The sequence below is a fragment of the Pocillopora verrucosa genome, chromosome 1 (assembly GCF_036669915.1).
Source record: "Pocillopora verrucosa isolate sample1 chromosome 1, ASM3666991v2, whole genome shotgun sequence".
In the NCBI taxonomy this organism is placed as follows: Eukaryota; Metazoa; Cnidaria; class Anthozoa; order Scleractinia; family Pocilloporidae; genus Pocillopora; species Pocillopora verrucosa.
This window is the reverse complement of record NC_089312.1, coordinates 33,013,137-33,036,204: the sequence shown is the minus strand read 5'-3', so window position 1 is coordinate 33,036,204 and position 23,068 is coordinate 33,013,137. Positions and strand designations below refer to the sequence as shown.

Below are 23,068 nucleotides of genomic sequence, written 5' to 3'. Positions count from 1 at the left end.
ACGTCTCGCCTTTAATTTTCAACACCTTAGTTCATTAATAAAAGTTGCGCCCCGTCTTTAGTGGATTTTGATCCTGATTATTAGAGCGCGTTTTATACCAAAATCAATGTAAACATAACAGCCAATCAGAGCAAATGAAAAGATGAGAAGACGCTTATTTGGACCCAAAGTGAACCCAAGCAAACAGCCTAAAGCGCAGGAAAACGTTAAATAGATCCAAAGCAGTCTTGAATTATACCATCAACACTGAATTGAAAATTGCTCTATTCCGACTGCCTTGTTAGCGGTCAGCCGTTGTGCCGTTTTATTAGTAGGCATTTCATGCTTCGGAAGTTTTGGTTTCATTGTCTCTGTCAATTTTATCAGGATGAAGTCTTTTTTGAATGGTTTCTTTAACCCTACGTGTGTACCAGTGAGGCTCATGGTCAATAAACCTAACCTGGTTCCAAACAGGAACATGTCCTGTTTTATTGATGTGTTTAGTTCTGAGTGCAAGCAAGTCATATATGTCTTTTTCATTTTCTTTAAATTCTCTCGAACACTGCTCTTCATGTTACTCCGATGTACGCTTTACCATATTCACAATGGATCTCATAAAAAACGTCTTCCCTTGTCGTTAACTCGATGGATCTTTTAATTGCACCTGTGACCTGAGCGTCGTGTCTGATTCGAAGACGGAGCACACGCCTTGTTGTTGTTGGCAGTGGATACTAGTAGGTTTGACTTTTAGCATGTTCTGCGACTCTTACCTTCAATGTTTATTTCTGAGGATTATACTTATACTAAAACTACTATTTTTTTTCGTTAAAAACGGGCTAAAAAAGGGGAATACAGGCGGGATTGTACATCAAGAAAACGCAGCTACAACGAAACGTTCTACCACGAAATGCATTAAAAGTTGAGTTTTCTTTAATGTACCTACCTTCGGGATATCTTCGGATATCGTAACACGTTCTCCCTATATCACCGTGGAACGAAAAAAAGGTTTGCACACATACACTTTCTAAATCTTGGTCATTGTTTTAAAACTGAATCACGGTTAGTTTATCGAACAAACATTAAGTTTGAATATGAAAGCGATCTTCGCAGCAATTAACATTACAGAGTAGTGAAAATAAGGACTGAAAAAAGTTCTGGCCTGTCGCGATTTGAACCCATTACCGCTGACCAGTTCCCGAAAAAGACATTACACTTCTGCACAAGGCATAACCGAAATTGACAAAAAGAGGTTTGAGGTTATTCGTTTGCAAATGTGTACTAATGCCCGTAAAGTAAATTTGGAAGTCTCAACCCTTTTTGCATTCAAACTTAGTGCCCTGCATCAATATAGCAACATGTACCTAATGGTTTAAAGGTCTAGTGCTCATTAAATAGGTCGTCGAAAGGGGCTGTGATATTGTACGGAGTGTACTAGCAAGTATGATCAGATAGTATCTGAGGAAAGTCGACAATCTGAGCGATTATACATCTTTGTTTTGTTTCATGAGACCATCCCTGCTTATTAAACAAAACTCAAATTTACAATTGAAATCACTCAAGTACAAAACTTTACTAAAACAATCGGGTTAACTTCCAGTAAATTGTTTGTGAGTTTGAAATCTATTTCAGGAGAAAACCATCGAAGCATTTAAAACCAGTTGAAAAGAAGTTAAAAATAAAATAGATAACTCAGATGTATACACCGGGAGAATGATTAAAAACTAAACTCCAAGCCTTTTTAATTGTCGACACCTATATGAATCAGGCTTTAAAAGATGAAGTAGTTCTGGAATACACCGCGTGTCCAATTGGGTTAAGCTATTTCCCGCCAAAGTAAAGTAACGTTGCCGGTGGATTCATGTCAGAGAATAAAACACTTGCTATAACTGGTTCTGTTTTGTTTTCAAATTAGCCTACTACCCGCTCTCCGCAGCGTCTTCCAAAAACAGTTATGCATAAATCATAAGCAGTATCAAAAGACAGTCAGAGAATTTTAATGAGCTAAAGCTCAGGCTAACAAAAAGAACAACTCATGATCTTTTGAATCGTAAATGTTGACTTACATCAGTTGAGCTTTCGCATATTTTTCCCTGTCAAACATCGCACGAATTTTAAGTCAGGAACTGAATTTGCCATGGAGCTGACTTCGGTCACGAGAAGCGAGAGGGTTGTTGAAAGAATTCTTTACACGTATGATGTGGCCATTATTGCATGATAGGAGATTAACGCCTCAGTGAAAAATAACTGGAGGAACAGAGAAATTTTGAACGCCGCATTAACTTGATTACTGGACAAAATTTCTTCCTTAGAAAGGAATTGGTAAAATTTTACAATCGACGTGCTACTCTGGTTAAAGAATGCTATGACACTCGCTTTAGTTTCCCTGGTGCTTCTTTCCCTGACAGTCCGTAAAACACAAGCGGTTGGTAAGTGCCTTAAGTTGTCACAAAATTTTTCTCGATAGAACCACATGCAGTTGCAAAGTCGAAACCAAATAGAATTTATAGCTGCTGTATTTGTGCTTTTAAACGTTTAAATGACACGAATTTGTATTGTAAATAAATAGAGTGAAAGTCAACAAATTCCCTGAGCGGAACAAGCGATTTGTTGAAGACAGCTTCAATGAAACATATCGACATCGTTCCAACCCAACGTCAAATTGCCATTTAATGGTTATTGTTACTAATTTGGAATCACTATGAAAGTACGACATAGTCTAACGAACAACGAGAAGTATAAATGATTGTGGAGACAGTTTCATCGTTTGCGTAAATGTTTCCCTTTTGTGATGACAAGTTCACTAGTGCCGTGCAGGACGAAAATTGTGCGGATTTCAGGTTATGTGAAGTTAGCAGTTTGGCTTAGTGCTGCAGAAATAATTTTTAGGATTAAAGGAAAATTCTTGCGAATGAAAGCCCTTCAAAAATGTACTACCTTCAGTTCCATGAATAAAAGCCTCAGGCTGTGGATTGGGCAGGGGTCAGGGACAGAATTTTCTTTCGGTTTTGTTGACGATGAAATGAAAAAATCTTTGATAAGTATATCGCGGTGCAGATCGACAATGGTGAAAAGTTGAAATTTTTCTTCTCCCTTCCTTGAAAAAGTTTGCTTGAAAAAAAAGCGCAAAAAAGTTCGCAGTAGAAATTTTTGTCATCAACAACAGCAAAAGTTTGTTCCCACAAAACACAAAAATATCACCAGTTCTTAAAATAACACTCCCATTAAATTTTTTACCATCCTGTAAGTGTAGAAAATTGTCAAAATGACGATTACATATTTACATTCACTCATCTACGGCGAGAATGAAGGGAATGCTATAAACGATAGCAATGAAATGTACAAGTTTGTAAACATTTCTAAACTAATCAACACAACGCCATTGTTTTTACAGAGTGCTTGGAGCCCGCATCAAGAGTAATCAGCCGCTGGAAGAATGGGAACTACTACAAGGGCGAGATTGAATCAATTACTAACAGGGTGAATGTGCTGTTTGACAACGGAGCTCGACTGGCATTTAACCCCAGGGATAATGTGGATATTGTTGTGGACCGTATTCCGGAACAGAACGACCTACCTTGGGGAAGTCAGATTCTGGTTAATCGTCCCAAGTCTCGCGCGTTCGAGATAGGTTACATACGGGACATCAAGAATGGCCGATACGTGATTTTGTACGAGGATGGAGATATGATACTGCACTCACGTGATCAAATACGGGCATTTAATAAATCAAAATTATGTGGTGAGTAAACGATGATAAAATAAGAACGCCGAGTGTGGAGCTGAAGCAGAAATAAAATTCAGTACTCTTTTGGGAAATACAAGAGGTTGTAAATTACATGAAATATATCAATATCCAGGATAAAATGGAATTAATTGCTTGATAATATATTTTTTAACGAAAAGTCACTGAAAGTAAGAAGCTTCCGAAAGAATGTTCAAATTACAAAGCTCACCTTTAAAAGAATTACATATCTCAGATATCAAGCATGGTAACGAGTGCTTATGTTTCGCGTCACTATTTTTCAGATGAACCCGCATACTTGGGCTGTTTCCATGACAACCTTCCGAGGGATCTTGAGGTCTATATTCCCACTCACCCGGCCACCATCGGAGCATGCGTGGATACGTGCAAATGGCAAGGGTTTAGCGTTGCAGCGTTGCGTAATTCAGATCTGTGTTTCTGTGGAAATGCTTACCGGAAGGCCAATCAAGTACCAGATGCAAAATGTGATATGCCTTGCTATGACAACTCGTTCGAAGTGTGCGGTGGATTCATGACTTTCTCACAGTATTGGACGGGTAAGACAAAAAGCGAAACATGTGCTCATCAAAAAAATTCTCATCTGTAAATTCTCTCATTTCGTAGATATTCGTCAAAGTAATGTGTTCTAAGGAGAGTTTATTGTAGATGTATCAGTTTTAATGTACAATGCATTCATTTTCCCATTTCTTTTGGATATCTTGTGTTCAATAATGAAGAAATGTGAAAAATGGCCTGTGAAAAATTCAGGCCTGTACGGGATTTTGAACTCATGAACTTTGCGATACTGGTGCAGTGCTCTACCAACTGAGTTAACAAGCCAATTGGGAGCTGGTCTTAACGTTGGTTCCAATTAAACTCGCGAAGGGATGAATAAATAGCTGTGAATATGTGAAAATCATATATGTGAACTGCGGATAAAGACGTGAACTGACCTTATTTTCACTACTGTTCGAGTGGAGTTTACTACTGCAAAGATCGCTTTCATATTCAAGTCTTTATCCGCAGTTCACATATTTGATTTTCGAAAATTCACAGTTATTTAAAGAAGATATGGCCAGCCCAGTTAAGCTCTGACAACCAACAGGTCCGTGCTTTCACGGTACTCAAATTTCTCGACATAAAGTTTTTAAATTCTAAATAAAGTGTGTAAGGTTTTCAACAATCCTTTTTTCTCTTGTATTTTCTTCTCAGGAATTGTGGACTTCCCGCCCGCTGAAGGATTTTCTGGTATGAAAACTCACTCGCAGTCAAAATTTGAATTCTGCCGCAAAACTACTATAACTCGAGAAGAAGTACCTGTCAACATCATTTAACATCTTTATAGCTTGTAATTTACATCTGATTAGCTGTTCTTTTGAATCCTTATCATCACAATAACTCCTAATCGCTTTTCGTTTCGTCTTTAACTATCACACGAACGTTCTTACAAAGGCATAAAAAATACTTCGGATAAAAACTTGAGCATAATTGCAACACTAATTATCATGTGTTGGGGGCAAGCAAAATAAATCTGTATTAATACAATGGAACAAATCCAGTATTCCATACAATAAACCACTTAACTTCACCCATATTCAACAGAACCAGGTTTTCCATGCTGATGGCATAACTTATTTTTTCCGTACAGGGATACAGAAGCATTTTATTCCATCAAACCATCCAATCCCTTGGCAACTGCTTATGCACGGTAACATTGATATTAATGAATTTCTTGTCTACTGAAAAGAACTTCTATTTTGGCCCCGTATTTTATGCTCTTTGAGTAAATTGCATTACTTCCCCTGTCTGGAAAACTTAGAACCTCTTTTCCCAAGTATATCCCTTATTGAGAGGTATTTTCATTTCTCATCTTGTATCAAATTAAGACTTGTTAATTAATTCTGAATTAAAAATCTTTGCTCAATTTACACGAACATTAATTTCCCAAAATCAGGTAGTTACTTAGAACAGCGCTCAAAGGCCATAAAAAATTTTAATAATGCTATTCTTCTGATCATAGCTCGTTCAAGATATCCTCCTCGAAATATGCCTGGATCAACGCGCGGCGCGGCCTGGTACCAATCTTATCCATACAGAGGTATGAGTTGATGAGGGGCTGTACACAAGTCATAAAGAATTTGGGTGATACCTTGTTACCTTTATTAACTTCTCTTAGGTTTGCACCTAGTATGCTAAAAAGTGAATCTTCTTTTCCTAGGAGTGCAGCAAGTGAGTGGGTCGAGAAATTATTCCCCGACATATCAAGGTTCGTAAAACGTATCTTAATAGCAGCCCCTTTGACATGAGAGAATTCCTGTACATACCCGTAATAATCATGCCCATATTTTCCAAATTTCCAAATTTCCAGTTTCGGGCAATTAACCTCTTCTCTACACCAACCTGTTATTCACTAAATCGCGAGGTGCTCGATTAATCACCTCTTGGAACCTTTGCACGAAGGGGAAAAGTCTCAGTAACTGAATAGTTTAGCCCGTCTAAATTTGGATTGTCGTCCTTTCGTATACTGCCCTTGACTGGGATCAAAACGGAATCTTCTCGACACGCTCTCCCCCGGAGTTAGATGTTTGTGCGCAAACTAGTTTTTAAAGTGGGGAAAGGGAAAGAAGGAATAAGGGGGCAGCACGAAACCGAAGTATTTACGACCAACTAACCTCGCCTCTAATAGGGAGATCATACAGTAGTTTTCCGACATAATATGTCGTGAAAATTGGAAACTTCTGTCACCGTGGAAAGCTCCTTAGCTCCTCTTAACCTCTTCGCTCAAATTCCCTAATTTGAAGAACGTTCGTTTGCCTCTCTTTTACTCGGTGATATTTTCATATACATGGAATTATCTCGTATTTTGTGTTTTTTCTCCTGCAGCTAATCAATTGTACCCACCAAGTAGTTATCAAGGATATCAACAATATTACGGGGGGAAACCATGTAAGTATATTTTATCAAATTCAGGGTGACACATCGAAGAGTATCTTAGGTTAAAAGAGAATTCTACGTTCTTTCAGATACAAATTTCAACGGGAATCATTTTCAACAGCCCTCTTCGGCATATAGTTACCAAGCAGGAGGTAGGTTATTTTCCACACATAATCTATTCACCTATTTATGTACATCGTTCAATCTATACATCATTGCCTAGTAACGGTTTCGTTATCTGCTCGGATTTTACTGTAGACTACGCGTAGTCCCTCCTTTACGGCTAAGTCCTTCGCGCAAGTCCAAAAATAGAAAGAATCAGCGAAAAAAAAGTGATGTTACTGCACTGCGTGAAATTTTGGGAGTCCCGCGCGTCGCGATAACATCAATTTTTTTTTCGCTGATTTTTGTTTTTTGACTCCGACTTCGCCGAAAATGAGAGAATGATAGTAGTCTATATTGTCCGGTGTAATTTTCATAGACGTTTTAAATTTGTCCTTTCATTATGTATCTGTTCCTTAGCTGCAAATAACCAAGCAAAGGTGTACAGTGCATACCGAGGTCAAGCATACCACTGGCCTTACAACTACAACAGCTACAAGTATAGCAACTACAACGTTCAAAAGGGAGCCACGAACAGACCATACAATAGTAAGCGGTATCTTTTGTAATTGTCTCTGATTTTATTTCAAGGGAAAGGGTGTGGACATTCTTACGATAGATGCGGCAGTGAGGGAGGCTACATTTTAAGGGAAAGAAACGAAAAAGCGAATGTGATAGTATCGATCTTTCAAAGAATCGGTGTTTTAAAATAAGCATACCATTTAGCACAAATAGGAGTATATTTGTAAGCTCAAAACAAGAAAACTACTCCGCCGAGGCCTTATCATAGATGGTACCAACAAAGGTACATGCTTACAAGCTACTAAGTATTGAACTGCGATTGACTTTTCCTTGAAGGTTATCAGACTACGTATCAAAGGAGACCCGCACCCAGACCGTCGCCCCAGGAATATGCAAAATTGATGGGTAAGAAATTCGACAGGGCTGAAGTGCAACTAAGCGGCTGGAAAGACGAAGATTCCCTAAGACAATATCACATGGTGAATTTCTGTTTAAAAACAAACCAAAACGTCGGAGACATAAAATATACAAGATCATCAGCGAAGTTTGTCTAACAGTAGTTGTAGTTGGGAATTTCTCTGAGGAAAAGATCGTTTGTATGTGAATGAGCCTGCCTCGTGTGGTTTTGAATACTTACAACCTGTAAGTCTGCAGCTTTCTGCAGAGCATGCAAAGTAATTCAGTAATTAATGTTACTAACCTTTAACAAGTGGACGATTGGGCAATGAAAAAGTCATTAACACTCCTAACATAACTGCATGTTGCACGTTGTAAAAAATTGCATTTCTTTCTACCAAGGTATGCTCAAAAAAGTCAGTAGGAAACTATTCAAAGAAATCACTGGAACATCTAAGTTAGGTACGAATGAAAACAAGGAAACCTTGACAGCAGATGCACAGTGTTTTTACGATAACTGTGACTCTGGGCATGAATAAATACAGGGAAATTCATCATCTCAACCGTCCAGGGATGTTAGTGCTCGACTGACTAACGAAAGGGTGCAAAAATGCAAGATAACCAAAATAAAAATAATTTTCAATCCAATTGTTCGAGAAGATGTTACATGAATGTCGAAGCGATCTTCGCCGGAATGAACATTCCTTAAGCAGTAGTGAAAAAGGCCTGGAAAAAATTGAGGCCTGTAAAGGTATTTAACCCAGGACCTCTGTGATACCGGTGCAGCACTCTACCAACTGAGCTTACAAGTCAACGGGGAGCTGGTCACTAAGTTGGTTCCAAATAAACCGTGAAGCCCTATGGGTTCGTGCAATTTTGTTGTCTTTGGAAAATTCACTCGTGCCTATAAACACCAAATTGCACTCGAAATCATGTTCTTACTTATACTTATTGCACGATAGGACTGTAACTTTAGTCTCCCAGTTTTATTTGGGAAGACATCACTGTTAAGCTTTTGTTGTTGTTGATTTAGCGTTGGCTGCTCCTCGATTCTTGGGTTGTTATCAGGATTCCGAGTCACGTGATCTTCCCACGGAAGTTCCTGTCAAACCGCTGACCGTAGAAGGTTGTGTGGCTAAGTGTAGAGAAACTGGATTTTCTATCGCTGGTCTCCAAGCCTCTACGCAATGCTTTTGCGGCACGACATACAGCAAGTACGGGAGACTCAACAATAAGCAATGCTCGATGCGTTGTACTGGAAACTACCAGGAAATATGCGGTGGAGTCATGATGAACTCCCTATACTACACAGGTAAAATAGGGGGTTTTTAGTGTCGTCTACTGACTTTTTTTTTAAATAAAAAAAGGCAAACTGAAAATAAAAATCAAATCCTTCTCACTTGATTCCTCCTGGTGTGCACTTAAACGCAGACAAGTTCTCGTTTAAACCTCAACGTTATAGGATCAATCTGATGGTAAATGTTCTGACGGCACCAATAATTTGTGCCTCTCGTCTCATGTCTGCTAATAATTGCCATGATTCTCTCTATTTCAGGCGTTGGTCAGGCCATTCCAAATACACCACCATCAGGTGAGTTCTTGCTCACTTTTGTGATCAAGACAAACTCTTGTTACAGTCAACCTTCCCTTTTAGGCAGCAGTACAAGACAGAAAATACACCTCTAAAACAAAGACCTCATCAGGAGTCATCCCCTGGCGTTCGAATTTTTCAAACATTACACATGTTTATATAGTAATCATTTTGGAAAGCGTCAACGAAAACATCTATCACAAATAGAACTTTTTTCCTACTAATCATGAATCAGATAGATTCCATAGAAAATATATCTATATCTCTTCAAAACAAATGTAAATATTTTCACATTATTGAAGAAACGACGATAGACTGACGAAAAAGGTTCAATTTGTCGTTTGCCTTTTACAAGAAACTGAAGTGGCTCTAAGTCTTGGTGTTTTTTTCAAATCTTCCTAATATAGACAATTCGTATTCGAATGAACGAGGACGAATTAGCACATGTGAAAGGGGAGATCTTATACATAAGTGTTGTTCAACTACCGTGACGTAGCGAAATTTTTTTTATTTCAAAAAAGTCACTTCAAAACCTGACATTTTGTCCCTTTCCTTACTTTTTCTGTAGTAAAACTAAGGAATCAACCGATCACCTTCACAAAAAACACGCCTCCAAATTCCCATACAGAAAATCAGCCTCAACACCAGTCAAGACCTCTAGTTCAGAAGAAGCCATCATCTTTTCACGGGCCTCGTTTGCCAAAACCCAAGCCTAAAAATTCCAAAATCAAAGATAAAACTTTCAAGATCAAGCCAAAGAAAATAACACAACCGAAACATAGAGGCGACGAAAGTAAAGGAAAGCCACTTCCGGTACAGGACTATGCAAAGTTAACAAAGATGCTTCAAATGTTATCGAGATGGCAGCAGCCACAACCACTCAAGTTGAAGCCTGTTAGTAAAATCACGAAGATCAACCCAACACTTAGCTACCAGGAGCTGAGGAAAGTACTTGAAGACATGACTCCAAATATTGTAAAAAAAATTGCCAACCAAATTATTGCTCATGATCGAAACAGGACCAGACTTAGCGACATGAAGCCCCTGTCTGCCGAGAAAAGTTTAGAGGTGCATTTGGCGAGCAAATTGGCAGGCAATAAAGATGCAGGGTTTAAAAGAGTGCATGTGAAGAGCCCCAACTACAAGAATTGGAGTAGCAAAGGGAATTACAGCTATTCACCAAAAGTAAGGAACAAACATGAAGATTTTGTTCTGGAGGACGATGCTAAACCGATAAAGTTACATAAAAACGGTGAAACAACAGAAGCACCACCGAAAAACATTTTAAAACAAATTTTATCCAAAGGAAAAGACCTGAAAGTTCTATCGTCGGTGTCAGAAACTGGAGACAAAGAAGTCGAAGGTGATTCAGAAACAAGTGAGGATCAGTTTCCTGTGGAAAACAATAAATTAGGCAGTGAAACAGAAGAATCTCTCAGGTACTCAACACAGAGAATTTCTCCCGTTCAAACTGCAGATGCAAATATAACTCATCGCTTACCTTCGTTTATTCCTATGGCCGACAAAAGAAGAAAACACAAATTGAAACACAAAGGGAAGCAATCTTACCTCTTAAACAGTCAACAAGAAGGAAGTAAACAACCTCATGATCATGATGATTCAAAATCAGATGTGAAATCTAACAAACGGACATTCGTGAGTTTTATCATAAAGGAAAGCCACGGCAAGAAAAGGAAACCCCTCATGACAAAAAGCGACTCTTCGCGAAAGAATGCACATCACAGAAAAACTGCACATACAGCTCGTGCCAATATCTCTAGTATCCAAGAAAAACCACACGCTCTAGAGAATGCTTCGGTTCAAAATAAAACAAACCAAAGAGCAGTTCACACTGCCACAGAAGCAGTTTCGTCAACAAGTGATGAAGAACCCACAGAGGAGATTGACGAAGTCTTTGACGCAAGCGACATATCAAAAAATAACATCATTGAGACAAAGAACATAAAGAAAACTGGCACAAAACTTGGTACAACGACTGCTGAAAAAGTAGTAAATAGTTCAATTAGAACAGGATTAAAGCAGTCAAATAATACGCTTCTACAACAAGCAATCAAGATTGCAAAGAAAAAGATCACACATCCATTAATACTTCTGAAGTATCCAGGTATTCCACACAAAATATTACACGTGGAGGCCAAGTGGAATGGCCAATTTAAAGTTAAAGCAAACTGGAAGGATGAGTCCGAAGCAGTAAAAAAACCTTCGAAAAATTCTTTTGTAAAGAAAACAACGGTAAAATTAAAGGAAAACACATCTAAAGGCAAGGAAAGAAACAAAGGTGATGACGAAGGAAATGACGGTTACAAATTCGATGATCGTGGCTCTCGAAATAACCTTGTGTGGAAAAAATATCGAACACTGAAAAGTGAAGTACACTAACACTCAGTTGTAGATATGTAAAAAAAAATGCCTGCTCAATATTTCCTATTTTACACTGTTAAAAGCTGAAGAAAGACAAATGAAAATTTTGAGAACCAAGAATAGCACCTGCAGGCTTTGTGCACAGGAAATTAATGCAGCCAATCTTTCGAAGAGTATAACGAGATTGGGAAACGGAAAAGCGAAATCCCAAGCGATAATCAACTTTGTTGGAAGTACTCGTCAGGCTGGGCCCGAAAATTCGTTTATCATACCAAGCAAAGTTATGTTAATGCATGCGAAATGATAGTTCTGAAATTATGATAATTCCGTCAACAACTAACACTGCATGAAAACCATTTGAATTTTATTATTGAAGAAGATAAGACTGACAGCACAACTGCTTCTGTGTTTTCTCGTCTGACACTTCTATCTTGATGTCCAAAGACCGCGGATCTTTCACACTTTTAGTGCAGGACAGAAAACCTTCAAGGACTTGACCTGTGCAAGAAAAAATGGACCACCTTCTGACTTCCCTATGTAAAGTCTGGTAAACGTCGATTTATAAGGTGCAAAGTCTGCCATCAGTCATCTAGATCTTAGTTTTTTATCTGCCATTAGTCATCGAGATCTTAGTTTTTTATCTGATTTTTCGAAAGAGTAGCACGTACTTTCTTGGCCAATCACAGAACGATATAGAGCAAAACCAAAGAAATACAGGATTGCTCTCATTCGTGACTTACAAGCTATGACCAAGGGCAGAAATCGCATTGTTCCAAGCGGCCTTTAGAGGATCTAATCAGAACGCAACAATTTAAATTTAGAAATGTATCGCTGAATTACCTTGGAATACCTAATTTCCTAATACCAATTCACAAGAGTTAATTGACGGCCTATCGATATCGTTGATCAATTAGACCATTGAAATAGGAGATAATGAAATAAAGGAACTAGAATAATTTAATTTCTTGAGATAATAGATTACATTTATGACATAAAAAGATAAGTTCAACCCTATAAAAATTAATTAGTAGGTTAACATTTTATACAACAAACAAATTAAACACAACTTTCCTTGTAAACACAACCCACTGTAGTGGAAAACGTTAGAGAGAAATAAACGTCTTTTTTGTTACCTTGGGTGACGCTGATTGGCTTCTCAAGATAGAACACAGTTTGTTTCCAGTGTGTTGTAGAGTCCGAGGGACTAGTGCTGAAATTGACCTGAATTACAATAAGATCGCTTTTATTTAAATTTCAAAATTTCAACTGTGATGGAAATTAGAAAAAGCCTTAGCTCGCTTGTCATCAGATACAACCGGACTTAGTACGTTATAACACCGATCTTTTTTCTATATTAACACTTCTTTTTCACGAGTTACTTGGAAAAAAAAAAACCTATAACACAATCAACCAACCTTCGTCATACCTTTTTATCGCAGTTCTTCTCAAAGAAAATATCAAAATAGGCAATGAAGGCCTGAAAAAGAAATTAAATGTAATTAAATTAATAAAATGATCATTCATGAGAGTCCAGGAAGACAGAGCTTACTTCAATGAACAATTCATGTAACGGTGCTATAAATATTTGAACGCAAAGAGTGAAACATGTTCTTATTCCACGTCACAACCTGTGACGCAACGAGAATAAACCAAAAATGTACCCCTTAATTCACGGCAGGCCATAGAAATACGCCAGACCACAGTGGTAGGTGGTGGGGGCGGGGAGGAGGAGAAGGAGAAGGAGAAGTCGAAGGCTCCCACCTGTATGCTCCTAACCAACAAAGCAGATAGATTAACAAAGGCGTAAAAAATTGAAAACACCATTTGCCTGAGAGTCCTGGGCTATCACGAAACAATTAACTACTTACCAAACAATAACCATCTTTACTGATTTTAACACTAAACGCTGAATGGAACTGTAGATCACTTAGTTTACAACTGGTTATGTCCAGCTCCTATTAAAGATAGGACAGAGGAGATATCTTCAGAACACAAACAACATTTCTCGGTCTCGTTTATTTTATGCAATAGAAGGAATACTGTACCCCTGCACTTTTTGCTAGAAACTTAAGCTTCAGGTTTGTTACGTTCAACGAACAGCTGCATCACGTAACATCTTTACTCCCGTAAGTGAACACGACAGAATTTATTCTTACAATGTCAAGCAGACAAGAGAGATAATAGAAAAATTTCAATTGGGGGATAACTGATTGATCCAAAACCAAATTCTCCGAGCTAACGTTATAACAATTGTATGGCAGCCAGTAATGAGAATTATTATTGAGATCTTGGGAGTGAAGGGCTAAATAAACAAATACAATATAATTATTCTAATACCACCTTCAATCGTACAGTTTCCCTATTAGGTCAACTAAGTCGAGGTATGATATGCAAAATTTTCCTGCTACAAAGTACTGTTGAACTGCCGGATCGTGAAAAGCTTGTCTTAAAAACGGAGTACACCATTTAACGAGCTCAGTTATAAAAATAGGATAAAGTTTGACTGATAATTTGTTCGGAGCGCAAAAAAATGTTGTAGTAAAAAAGTTCCCGTATTACGAGTTGTTACAAGGCAGGGTTCCTCATCTTATTTCCCTAGGTTACTCTTTCTCCTGTTTCCAGATCGCTCTTACGGGAGTTTAAGGCGTTGATCCCAGGAAGAATTCTCATGGAAGGAAGCTTTGGGGCTCCATTGTTCAAACGTTACCTTGACTTTGCATCGAGAAGAAATCTCGTCTCCAGGATCCGCAGTTTCCACGGAGGGTTCAGAGCAGACAGACTTTTTCATACAACTCATTTTAAAACCTGAAGAAAGAGATTAAATAAAAAAGAGAGGTGTGAGCTTCTGTTACTCTATACCTGGGGATTTTTCATCAAAATCCTGACACAAACCAGAATCTCAGGCTTGTTTAGAAAAAGTCTTACCATAAACGTCATCCCAAAAGCTGAGTTTCTTCTCGACTTTTCCACTATTTCCTAAGGCAGCCAGGCACAAAGTACATCGGTCTGGGTAAACTACAATAACACAGGCAAGAAATTAGTCCATTAGACGTCCAATACAAACCTCTGAGTCCATTCCTTTCCACTTTCGTCCCATCGTTCCCAAAGCGTTCCATTAACTTGACACTAAGGATTTGTAGATGTCGGTTCTGGCGACTATAACAACATTTGCTTGGAAGCGGCCCTACATAGGTAGCTAACGCAAGCTGGTTCTGAGTCCTGTCACATGAAGCGAACTATTACAAACTGCTACTTCAAGATGCGATCAGATGCCAATTACCTGGTTTAAACATAAACTACCTGGCTAAAAACTAAACGTCCTTAAAACTCCACTAGGCGAAAAAAGCACTTAGCGAGCGGAGTCCCATCCCCAAGAAGAAAAAAAACAGCGACCCCATGAACCTGTTCCAAGGTCTCAGTGAGTGGATATGAACGAAAACAAGGGCAGGCAAAAAATAGAGCTCGCGACATAACCGAGGGCACAAAGAAAAAATAATCCTGCGTCACGCAGCAACAACTACAACCGCCTCGTCCGCTTGCGCTTGCCTACCATTTTCTTTAGCAAGAGCTTTCTCACTCGTCTCCGCTACGCCATCGCGTCGATCACAGGCAAAAAAATATTTCACATTGGATCTTTAACGTCCTCACGCAACCAGCAGGCAGCTGGTCTCGATGAGGACGATTGTTAGAACTTAGCGCAAGGAAAAACGGCCTTAAGATGATCAGTTCTACGAATGCGTTAATATACTTTAAAAATCTATGGAAAACTTACCGCAACCTGTTGGCTTAAGCCATTTGTCCCTTGCAAACAATACTGTGTCAAGCATTGACTCGAAAAGAAGAAAATAGCCCTGCAAGAATTAAAATTTTTTTTTGTTATATTATTTTGATTTTAATTTGGACAAAGCATGATAAGTCATTAAAAACAGAACCTCCATAAGAAGGTCTTTTAGAATCGATTTTCAAAAATATCATAAGCTGAGGAAACAATTGGTGGTAAGTTTCCGAACTTCTCCTATAAAAGGCATTTTCAAATTTTTGTTAGAATAAATAAAAAAACTACCTATAAGACTTACCATCCACTCTGAAATAATAACATCAACCTGAAAACAAACAAAAAAAACAGAACACTAATCACTTGATTATCAAAACAAACCGAAACAAACTTAAATAACAATAACAATGATAAAATAAACATAACAAAAACCAAAAAAAATTGAAAACCTTGCTAACTGGGACAAAGCTTTCAATAAAAAACTGCGGTTACCACTGGTCTACCACCGCCTATAATGATTGGATTTTACCATACAGCTACTTTCCCCAATACGGCTGCTAACTATAACATCGGCAACCGGTTATGAAAAAAAGTTACTGAAACCCCTTCTTGGTCCGTTTGTTTTCGCCTTACCTTGTCTACTGGCAATGCAACTTCCTCTGCTTTTCCTTTCAGTAATGTAATAACATTTTCCAGCCCGTTTTCCCTAAACCAAAGAATAAAAACAAACAGCTCTTAAATAGCTAAACAAAACGTTACGCATTCAACTCAAACAATTTTTCTTCATGCCAATACTTATTTTATGGTTTATTAAAATTTTTTGCTACACATTATGGGATCTTGCGAAATGACACTCCAAATTTTGCACTTGAAGCGTTCTTTGCTTCGGATTTCGAGCTCGGTTGCGCTTTTCAATAAAACAATCGTTATGAACAAACTTTTTTCAGGTGTATCACAGCGATGCATGGTAAACGAAATGTAAAACAATTTAAGGCTATTGGTTACCTAACAATATCCATTGCTTGATATATGATCTCTGACTGATCTATTCCGATCACACGAGTTGCTCCGGCCTTGGCAGCGAACATAGAAAGTATACCTGTACCACATCCAACATCTAAAACAATCTTGGAGAGTAGGCAACGAGTTAAATTATGACATTTCGACAGCAAAGGAAATTAAGAATGCATCCGCTGAATATATATAGAAAAGATTGTCGGCACGCTTACCTTATCTTTAAAAATCGTTGGGTTGTTGAGTATAAAATCCCTGTAACTTTCTGTCCTTGTAGTGTCCTGCACAAAAAGATAAGTGTGGAATTTTTTTAAATAGCGCATTATCCACACTACTATGCTCTGAAGGGCCTCGCAACACTTTACGGGGAACTCTAATCGGACTGCATTGAGCAATTTACAATTTTGAAAGGAAATTTTGTAGAAGTCCCCAATTTTGGAAATTTCGGAAATTTTGAAACAGTGCCAGACCACAACACCGGGAGCTACGTTCCCTACTTGCGTGGGTCTTTAACGTCCATTTCTAACCAGTATAGGTGAGATGCAAAAGACATGGCTTACGGTCTTTGGTCCTTATTCGAAAAGACTAAAACGTCTAACCATTTCCAGAATTGTCATGACAAAGGCAGCACATTCTCCTTAGTTACTTTAAGAAATTGAGTGTTGGTCCGGTCTGAGGCTTCAACCCTCCACCTTCCAACACGGCAGTCCGGTACTCTACAACATGAGCTCACCAGGCGGACCAGACAAGTTTCAAAGTCGTTCTAGGCAAAGGGAACCCTCTCTTGGCTTGTTACGCTGTTATTTAGTGTTCGTCTCCACTGTCTCACCTTCAACATCTCTTCGTGAATACCAAAATGCGCGTACGAACTGAAGTAAGGATCGTCCTCGGCATTATCACAGCTTGCACAGCCCGTTTTGGATCTGAATTATTTCCGGTAACAAATGATATTACAGTTAAATTAAATGAAGTAGAACCGTGGGCAACATTTGATCGTGTCGCCTGATTGTCCGGGTGAGAGTTTTCCTGAGGAAGCCTGCTGTTGGTAGCAGTGGCACTGACGTTTCTTAAACCCCTAAGCAAAAGTCAACTTGATGATGTCTTAAAGCTGGAAATTTGGGCTTCTGAACGTCTAAGACGTTAAACTTTCCATTCGAACAAGAAAAAATTATGACCTGAATTGTCCAATCGTATAACCAAAAAAAAAAAAAACAGGCAAAAATTTTTTTACCTAACTTTGGATATGTAATAAGTAATTTATCCAAATTTGATAACTTTACTGACCACGAATATAAGCAGTGCTTACAGAAAGTAAAATAAGTATCGTTTGGTGTACCTTTACATGTGTTTGATTTTGTTGCGCGAAATGCGGCCACTCATTTCCATGCTCGTGGTTCGAACATGTAAAGAAACCCTGCACTTGTCAGCAGAGATAGTCGAGTTGAAACGAAAGTTTATCATCCTGCCCAATACCAACAATAGTCCTTCTAAGGACCACACTTACCCGGGCGATGAAACTACACGATTGGACAACATCAGAGAGAGGAAATAGACAATTAGGCAAGACGTTCGCGAGAATTGAAAGAAAGTAAACTTATGAAAACGGTAAAAAAGATAATAGGAACATCACGCAAGTCTTCTCAAGTAACTTACCGACTCTGTCCACCAGATTGATCTTCAAATAAAACATTTTGTGCAACAGATCTGGAATGTAAGGCAATGGTCGTAACTTTGAAAAAAGCATTCAGAAGCTTACTTTAACCCTAATTCCTAAGAGTGACTAGCATCTAATTTCTCCCTACAATATCACTTCTGAATGATACTTTAAGGTTATGAGAATATAAGAAATGATCACCTACAAAAGAAGCTCTTAATTGAACAAATTCTCCTTGTTAGCACCTTAAGAAATGTACGGAGAACAGTAAGGAGAATATGCATAATGATGTTAGGGTGTAAAGGGTTAACTGCGAGCAGGGCTTCATTAATAGTGCTAGCGGACACGCGTTTCTCCGCCTGCGAAAAGATGTGAGACGGGCTGGGGAGATGTCCGCCGAGGGTCTAGCATTAATAATGAGGTGCTTCTCCCAGCACCTCTCCCCTGCTTGCGTTCCTCAAGGTCTCAAACTTTCTCGCGGCCGTAAAGACCCACGCATTGAAGTACTTATAACGAGGGCTTTCTCGCAAGCTATTAAAAGTTTGGCCTTATTATTATTATTATTGTTTGTTTTCTTTGAAAGCTCTTACTTGTTAGATGCGAAATATAAAACTGCAACATTACGTATGTATACGCGTGAAAGCGAAAATAACATGCAGAAACTAAATAGAAAAGGAACTTTTTATGAAAAAAACAGTCAAGCCAAAGGCTGTATGTCAGTGTAAGAAACGTGTATGAAACAATCAGAGTGAATTGTGACGAATGAGTCTCAACAAAAGATGGGCACGGTAAGACATTATGCCTGATAAGCTTCCACGAGCTGGAGTGAGGAACAAATATAATCCAATACCCTTACGATACTGTCCTTCATGCAAAATGTTCCTATTAAAAGCGACTCTGCATTTAAGAACTACCAGAATACCAATCATTAAATGGCCCTCCCTTATTACTAGAAAGTTGGAACTTGTATGCAGGCAGCTCAACTCACAATGAATGTATTAAGGAGAATACTTAACTTTCGATGTTACATGTACCTTAGCTGGCAAATTTCTTCCAATGCTCTGGCCAGATTTGCCTCAGCGCAATAAGCACGGTTCTCCAGTTGATGAAGCCTCAAATGGAAAATTTCTTAAATTAGGGATTAACATATATGTTTCACGTTTTGAAAGAGGGATTCTCTAATTCATTCAGGTTTATAGGTAAATGTGCATTTCATATTTTGTCTCAGGATATAAAGTCGTTATAAACTGCACATCACAAAAATTTGAAATTTGAAATTTGATTTGAAATTATCATTAGGGTGTAGAAAGGAAATATCTCAAGGGAGGGGTGGGGTCCGAGCGGCAATATATAGATCCTAACATACTGTGCCAGTGTCTAGGCAAAAATACAACCCGGTGAATGGGGATGCTCCCTTACTTTTTCAGCAAGGCTCAATCTTAGCAGATTAATTTGAAACATTTAAGCATAAGGTAAGAGTGGTCAGTTATATAAATAGAAAAAACTCAGTCTATATGTTGTTCTCCTTTTCAGGCAGTAACCCTTCAATTTTACCACCTGTAGTTCCTCTTATTACTGCCTTAAATCACTTAATATTTTCTTGAAATTCAACAGCTAAAAGGATTGCTCTACTGATTTGAAACTTATTTTACCTCTTGAGCTCAAAATAATGAAGAACACTGTATATACTTAGTGAAATCATCAGCACCAATAAAATTAGTTACCTTTGTTTTATCTCCAGATATTTTGAATAAGGTACACTGGCTGCATGTTAGAAAAAAATTAAAATAAATTTAAGTTATTGTTGAGAACATTGATAAGGAAAGGCTATTACTTTGTTCATGCATATTAAGACCAAAAAGGTAGGAATCCTTCCTTCATAATTCATACTTTTCAAACTGAATTGGTGTTTAATTATATCTTTCCTTATTCCCAAGCCTTTCCTAAAAAAAGTTGTAAAGCAATTTTAAAAGGGGGTGACTTTTCCTAAGAACTGAGATAAGATAACTTTCCCTTGATTCTTGAATACAAAATTACAAAATTCATGCACACTAGTGGATATGAATTTTTCCTTGACGAATGAATTCTGTTTATATTGCCACTTTTCATCATCATTATCATCATGACAATCATTTTATTAGTGCAAGAATTATTACACTAACTTTTGTTATAATTATTCATGTTGCAACATTTAATGTTTCCAACATGAATAGTTAAATAACTGTGAGTCTGTTTGTATCAGTGGTGTATCGATGGTAACTTAGTTGGGGCAGTACCTTCTTGGCTGTTAGCTGCATCAGCATTACTGTCAACTTCAACATCAGAGTCATCATCAAAATCTACAAATTTAACAAAAAATGTTTCACTGTGAAAAATTAAGTAAACCTACTGAGCATTTCAAAAACAGCTGAAGGTTAACTCTTAACATCTTCAATTACAGTAATACAATGTTTATATTACACCTTTAATGAGGAGATCCCAGCTCACTATCATATATGGCCGCTATGGACCCTACATGTATTTATCCAATAGAAGTATAAACCACACACCAGAGTAGAATAGCAAGTACTACAACTATAGTCACCTCCAAGCAGCAAAGAAACACAATCATGCATCAAGAGTTTAATTTCTGACAATTTTTCAGTATATTGAGAGAAATGAACTAATTTTTTGGTATCTGTGTGGTTTGTACTTGCACAATTATTCACCTCGGAGGTGGGGAAAGTGGCAGAAATTTACTTCACCTCTTTGCAGCTTGGTAAATATCCACCACAATTCACCTTCACTTTGGTGAATAGTTGTTAATTATCCACCAATATATAGAAATCTTCTAGGCTACAATACCCTTAACTTAGCCTTCTTATTTAATTAACTATGTATATTGCTTTAGTTTTTCTACAAAAGAGGGAAAATCAACTAAATTAAAGATAGGATCTCCTCTTTTGGAAAATTTCATAATCAAGGATGCTTGTATTTTTGTAATTTTTTTCTCTTCTTTCACCTTGGATCACATGTTATGTTAAAGTCCTTTTTAGTGGCTTTGGTTTGTGAATAGAGACAAGGAAGAGGATGTCATCAACAACATTTCATCTCCAGATTACTGATAACAGATTACAGGAGTTGGGATCTCTGCAGTGAGTGTTTCAGATTATCAATTAATTAATGGTTGAATGTGCCAACACTTGCTGATTGACTGACTAAACCACTAACTGACTGATTGGCCAAATGACAGAAAAGTTTGTTGGCTGGGTTGTCTACATGTTGGTGGCTGCTGGCTGAGGGTACACAACTGATTAACTTGCATCATCTAGCAGACCGTCTGACTGATTGGCTGATTAAATAAAGAGTACTGACTTTAAATATGTAGTTTTAGCTAAAAAGATTGTATCTCTGACATACCATATTGAAGAAGTTCATCATTAGGGAGAGCTGGCTGTAAAAATTCATCACTTTCCCATGGCAAAGGAAGAGCAACATTTTCAAAACTTTCAGGGGAAGGTTTCTCAAGAAAATAAAAATTTAAAATAAATATGCATGATTATTAAAGTACATGTATCCACAATTGAGCTAACAGAGAGAGAGAGAGAGAGAGAGAGAGAGAGAGAGAGAGAAAAGGGGTAGTCATTGGAAGTTTGTCATTCTACTATGATCTCAAACAGTAACAAGCTTATCCTACTCTGATTTTATTGAAAACATTATACAGACAAAAATCTCCATATCAGGACTGTATGCAAAATGATGTGAACAGTGGGCAGAAAAAGCTGTAAGGCACAGTCAGATGATCCATGTTTCATATAATTCCATGAATTGTTCATAAAATGTTAAACTTAATTTAAGATACATGTACAAGACAGGTCACAGGTCTTGTAACAGTTTAAGGATGAAAGGTACCCACAAGAGTAAAGAAGTACTGAAATCATTTTACCAGTTTAATTTTCAAAGAATATCAATTTAGAAGGCAATAAGAGGTACCTTTGATACTAAAGGCAGTAAATTTTATTGATCACTGCCTGAATATGAAAAGTAGAACACTGTTGTGACAAAATGTCAAGAAAACAAGAAAGATATGAAATGCCCATAGCTTCCAAATAAGTATAAATATACATTACCAGCTTCCTGATATAATTTACAATCTTGATGCATCCATAAAAGTCTAGTCCTAGCAATAATGAAAGCAAATGTATTTTAATCTTACTCATTTGAGATCACTTTTAATTTTCAATTCTAAAAAATTGCAATTGAAAGTAACTTACCATGCATCCTCTTTATCTTAGACAGATCAAAACCATGAGTTGAGACACAGTGGTTCCAGACCATTTCAGCAGTTTTAAAGCACTCGTTACAGAACAGGCAAACGATAGCGCTGTCTTGTTCTTCTTCGTCCATCTCTTCCCACTCGTCATCACTTTCACTACCACTATCTGCTAGTATGGAAAAATTCTTAGCTCAGGATAAAAATTCTTTTCCCTATGATTTTCATACATATCTTCTATAAGCGTACTCATGTATCGTATGAGGTGTCATTTTCCTTTACTTGTTCCGTTATTCTTGTGGTTGCTTTCAATTTTTATCTCGGATGCGTTGCGTAAAATGGGACAGATCTGCCTTATAGTTGAAATCGCATTAAGGTAGAAGGTTACACAGACTTAGCTTATCTCTAAAATGTTACAAAAGACTTGGCGGATAGACGTGCCACTCTGAGATGTTCACGTGGGCAGCATGGCTCATTAACTTTTTAGTGTTAAAACCGAATTTCAGATTTTTTTTAAACAGAACCAGATCAAATTAAGTAATCATGATACTCTTGTATGGCATCTGCCGATCTAAGCTCAGAAAAAAGTTATATAATACTCACCTTCGTTATTTTTGAAGCTCACTTCGTCCGCCATCTTGTTTTCACTTGAGCCTAGGCTCACATTGATCAGCGGACCTTTATTGGACGACCTTTGACTGATACATAAATGAAGTAATCATGGA

General features: G+C 37.8%; 2 protein-coding genes across 4 annotated transcripts; one reads left to right on the top strand and one right to left on the bottom strand.

The window, feature by feature from the left end:
* Positions 1–2,019: 2,019 nt before the first annotated feature.
* Positions 2,020–12,765, top strand: LOC131772495 (uncharacterized). Of its 2 annotated transcripts, XM_059088406.2 has the most exons (15): positions 2,020–2,405; positions 3,371–3,718; positions 4,006–4,278; positions 4,934–4,969; positions 5,370–5,429; positions 5,742–5,819; positions 5,940–5,987; positions 6,605–6,667; positions 6,745–6,807; positions 7,178–7,306; positions 7,616–7,684; positions 8,078–8,137; positions 8,709–8,987; positions 9,231–9,266; positions 9,835–12,765. In XM_059088406.2, the coding sequence occupies exons 1-15, from the start codon at positions 2,342–2,344 to the stop codon at positions 11,664–11,666; spliced, it is 3,438 nt and encodes a 1,145-aa protein (XP_058944389.2). In that variant the 5' UTR covers positions 2,020–2,341; the 3' UTR covers positions 11,667–12,765. The 2 variants fall into 2 exon arrangements, with proteins under 2 accessions (XP_058944389.2, XP_066025546.1); XM_066169449.1 differs by lacking the exon at positions 8,078–8,137.
* Positions 11,992–23,001, bottom strand: LOC131772496 (protein arginine N-methyltransferase 3). 2 transcript variants are annotated; one of them, XM_059088407.2, is made up of 20 exons: positions 22,947–23,001; positions 22,345–22,515; positions 22,201–22,250; positions 21,491–21,593; positions 20,368–20,430; positions 19,816–19,855; positions 19,126–19,203; positions 18,091–18,141; positions 17,267–17,360; positions 16,653–16,718; positions 16,429–16,550; positions 16,057–16,129; positions 15,725–15,751; positions 15,421–15,499; positions 14,574–14,663; positions 14,356–14,453; positions 13,517–13,603; positions 13,075–13,125; positions 12,782–12,869; positions 11,992–12,146 (listed from the first exon to the last, which is right to left on the bottom strand). In XM_059088407.2, exons 1-20 carry the CDS (start codon positions 22,978–22,980, stop codon positions 12,016–12,018), a joined length of 1,596 nt encoding a protein of 531 aa, XP_058944390.2. In that variant the 5' UTR covers positions 22,981–23,001; the 3' UTR covers positions 11,992–12,015. The 2 variants fall into 2 exon arrangements, with proteins under 2 accessions (XP_058944390.2, XP_058944391.2); XM_059088408.2 differs by having other exon boundaries at positions 22,345–22,512; positions 22,947–22,985.
* Positions 23,002–23,068: the final 67 nt, after the last annotated feature.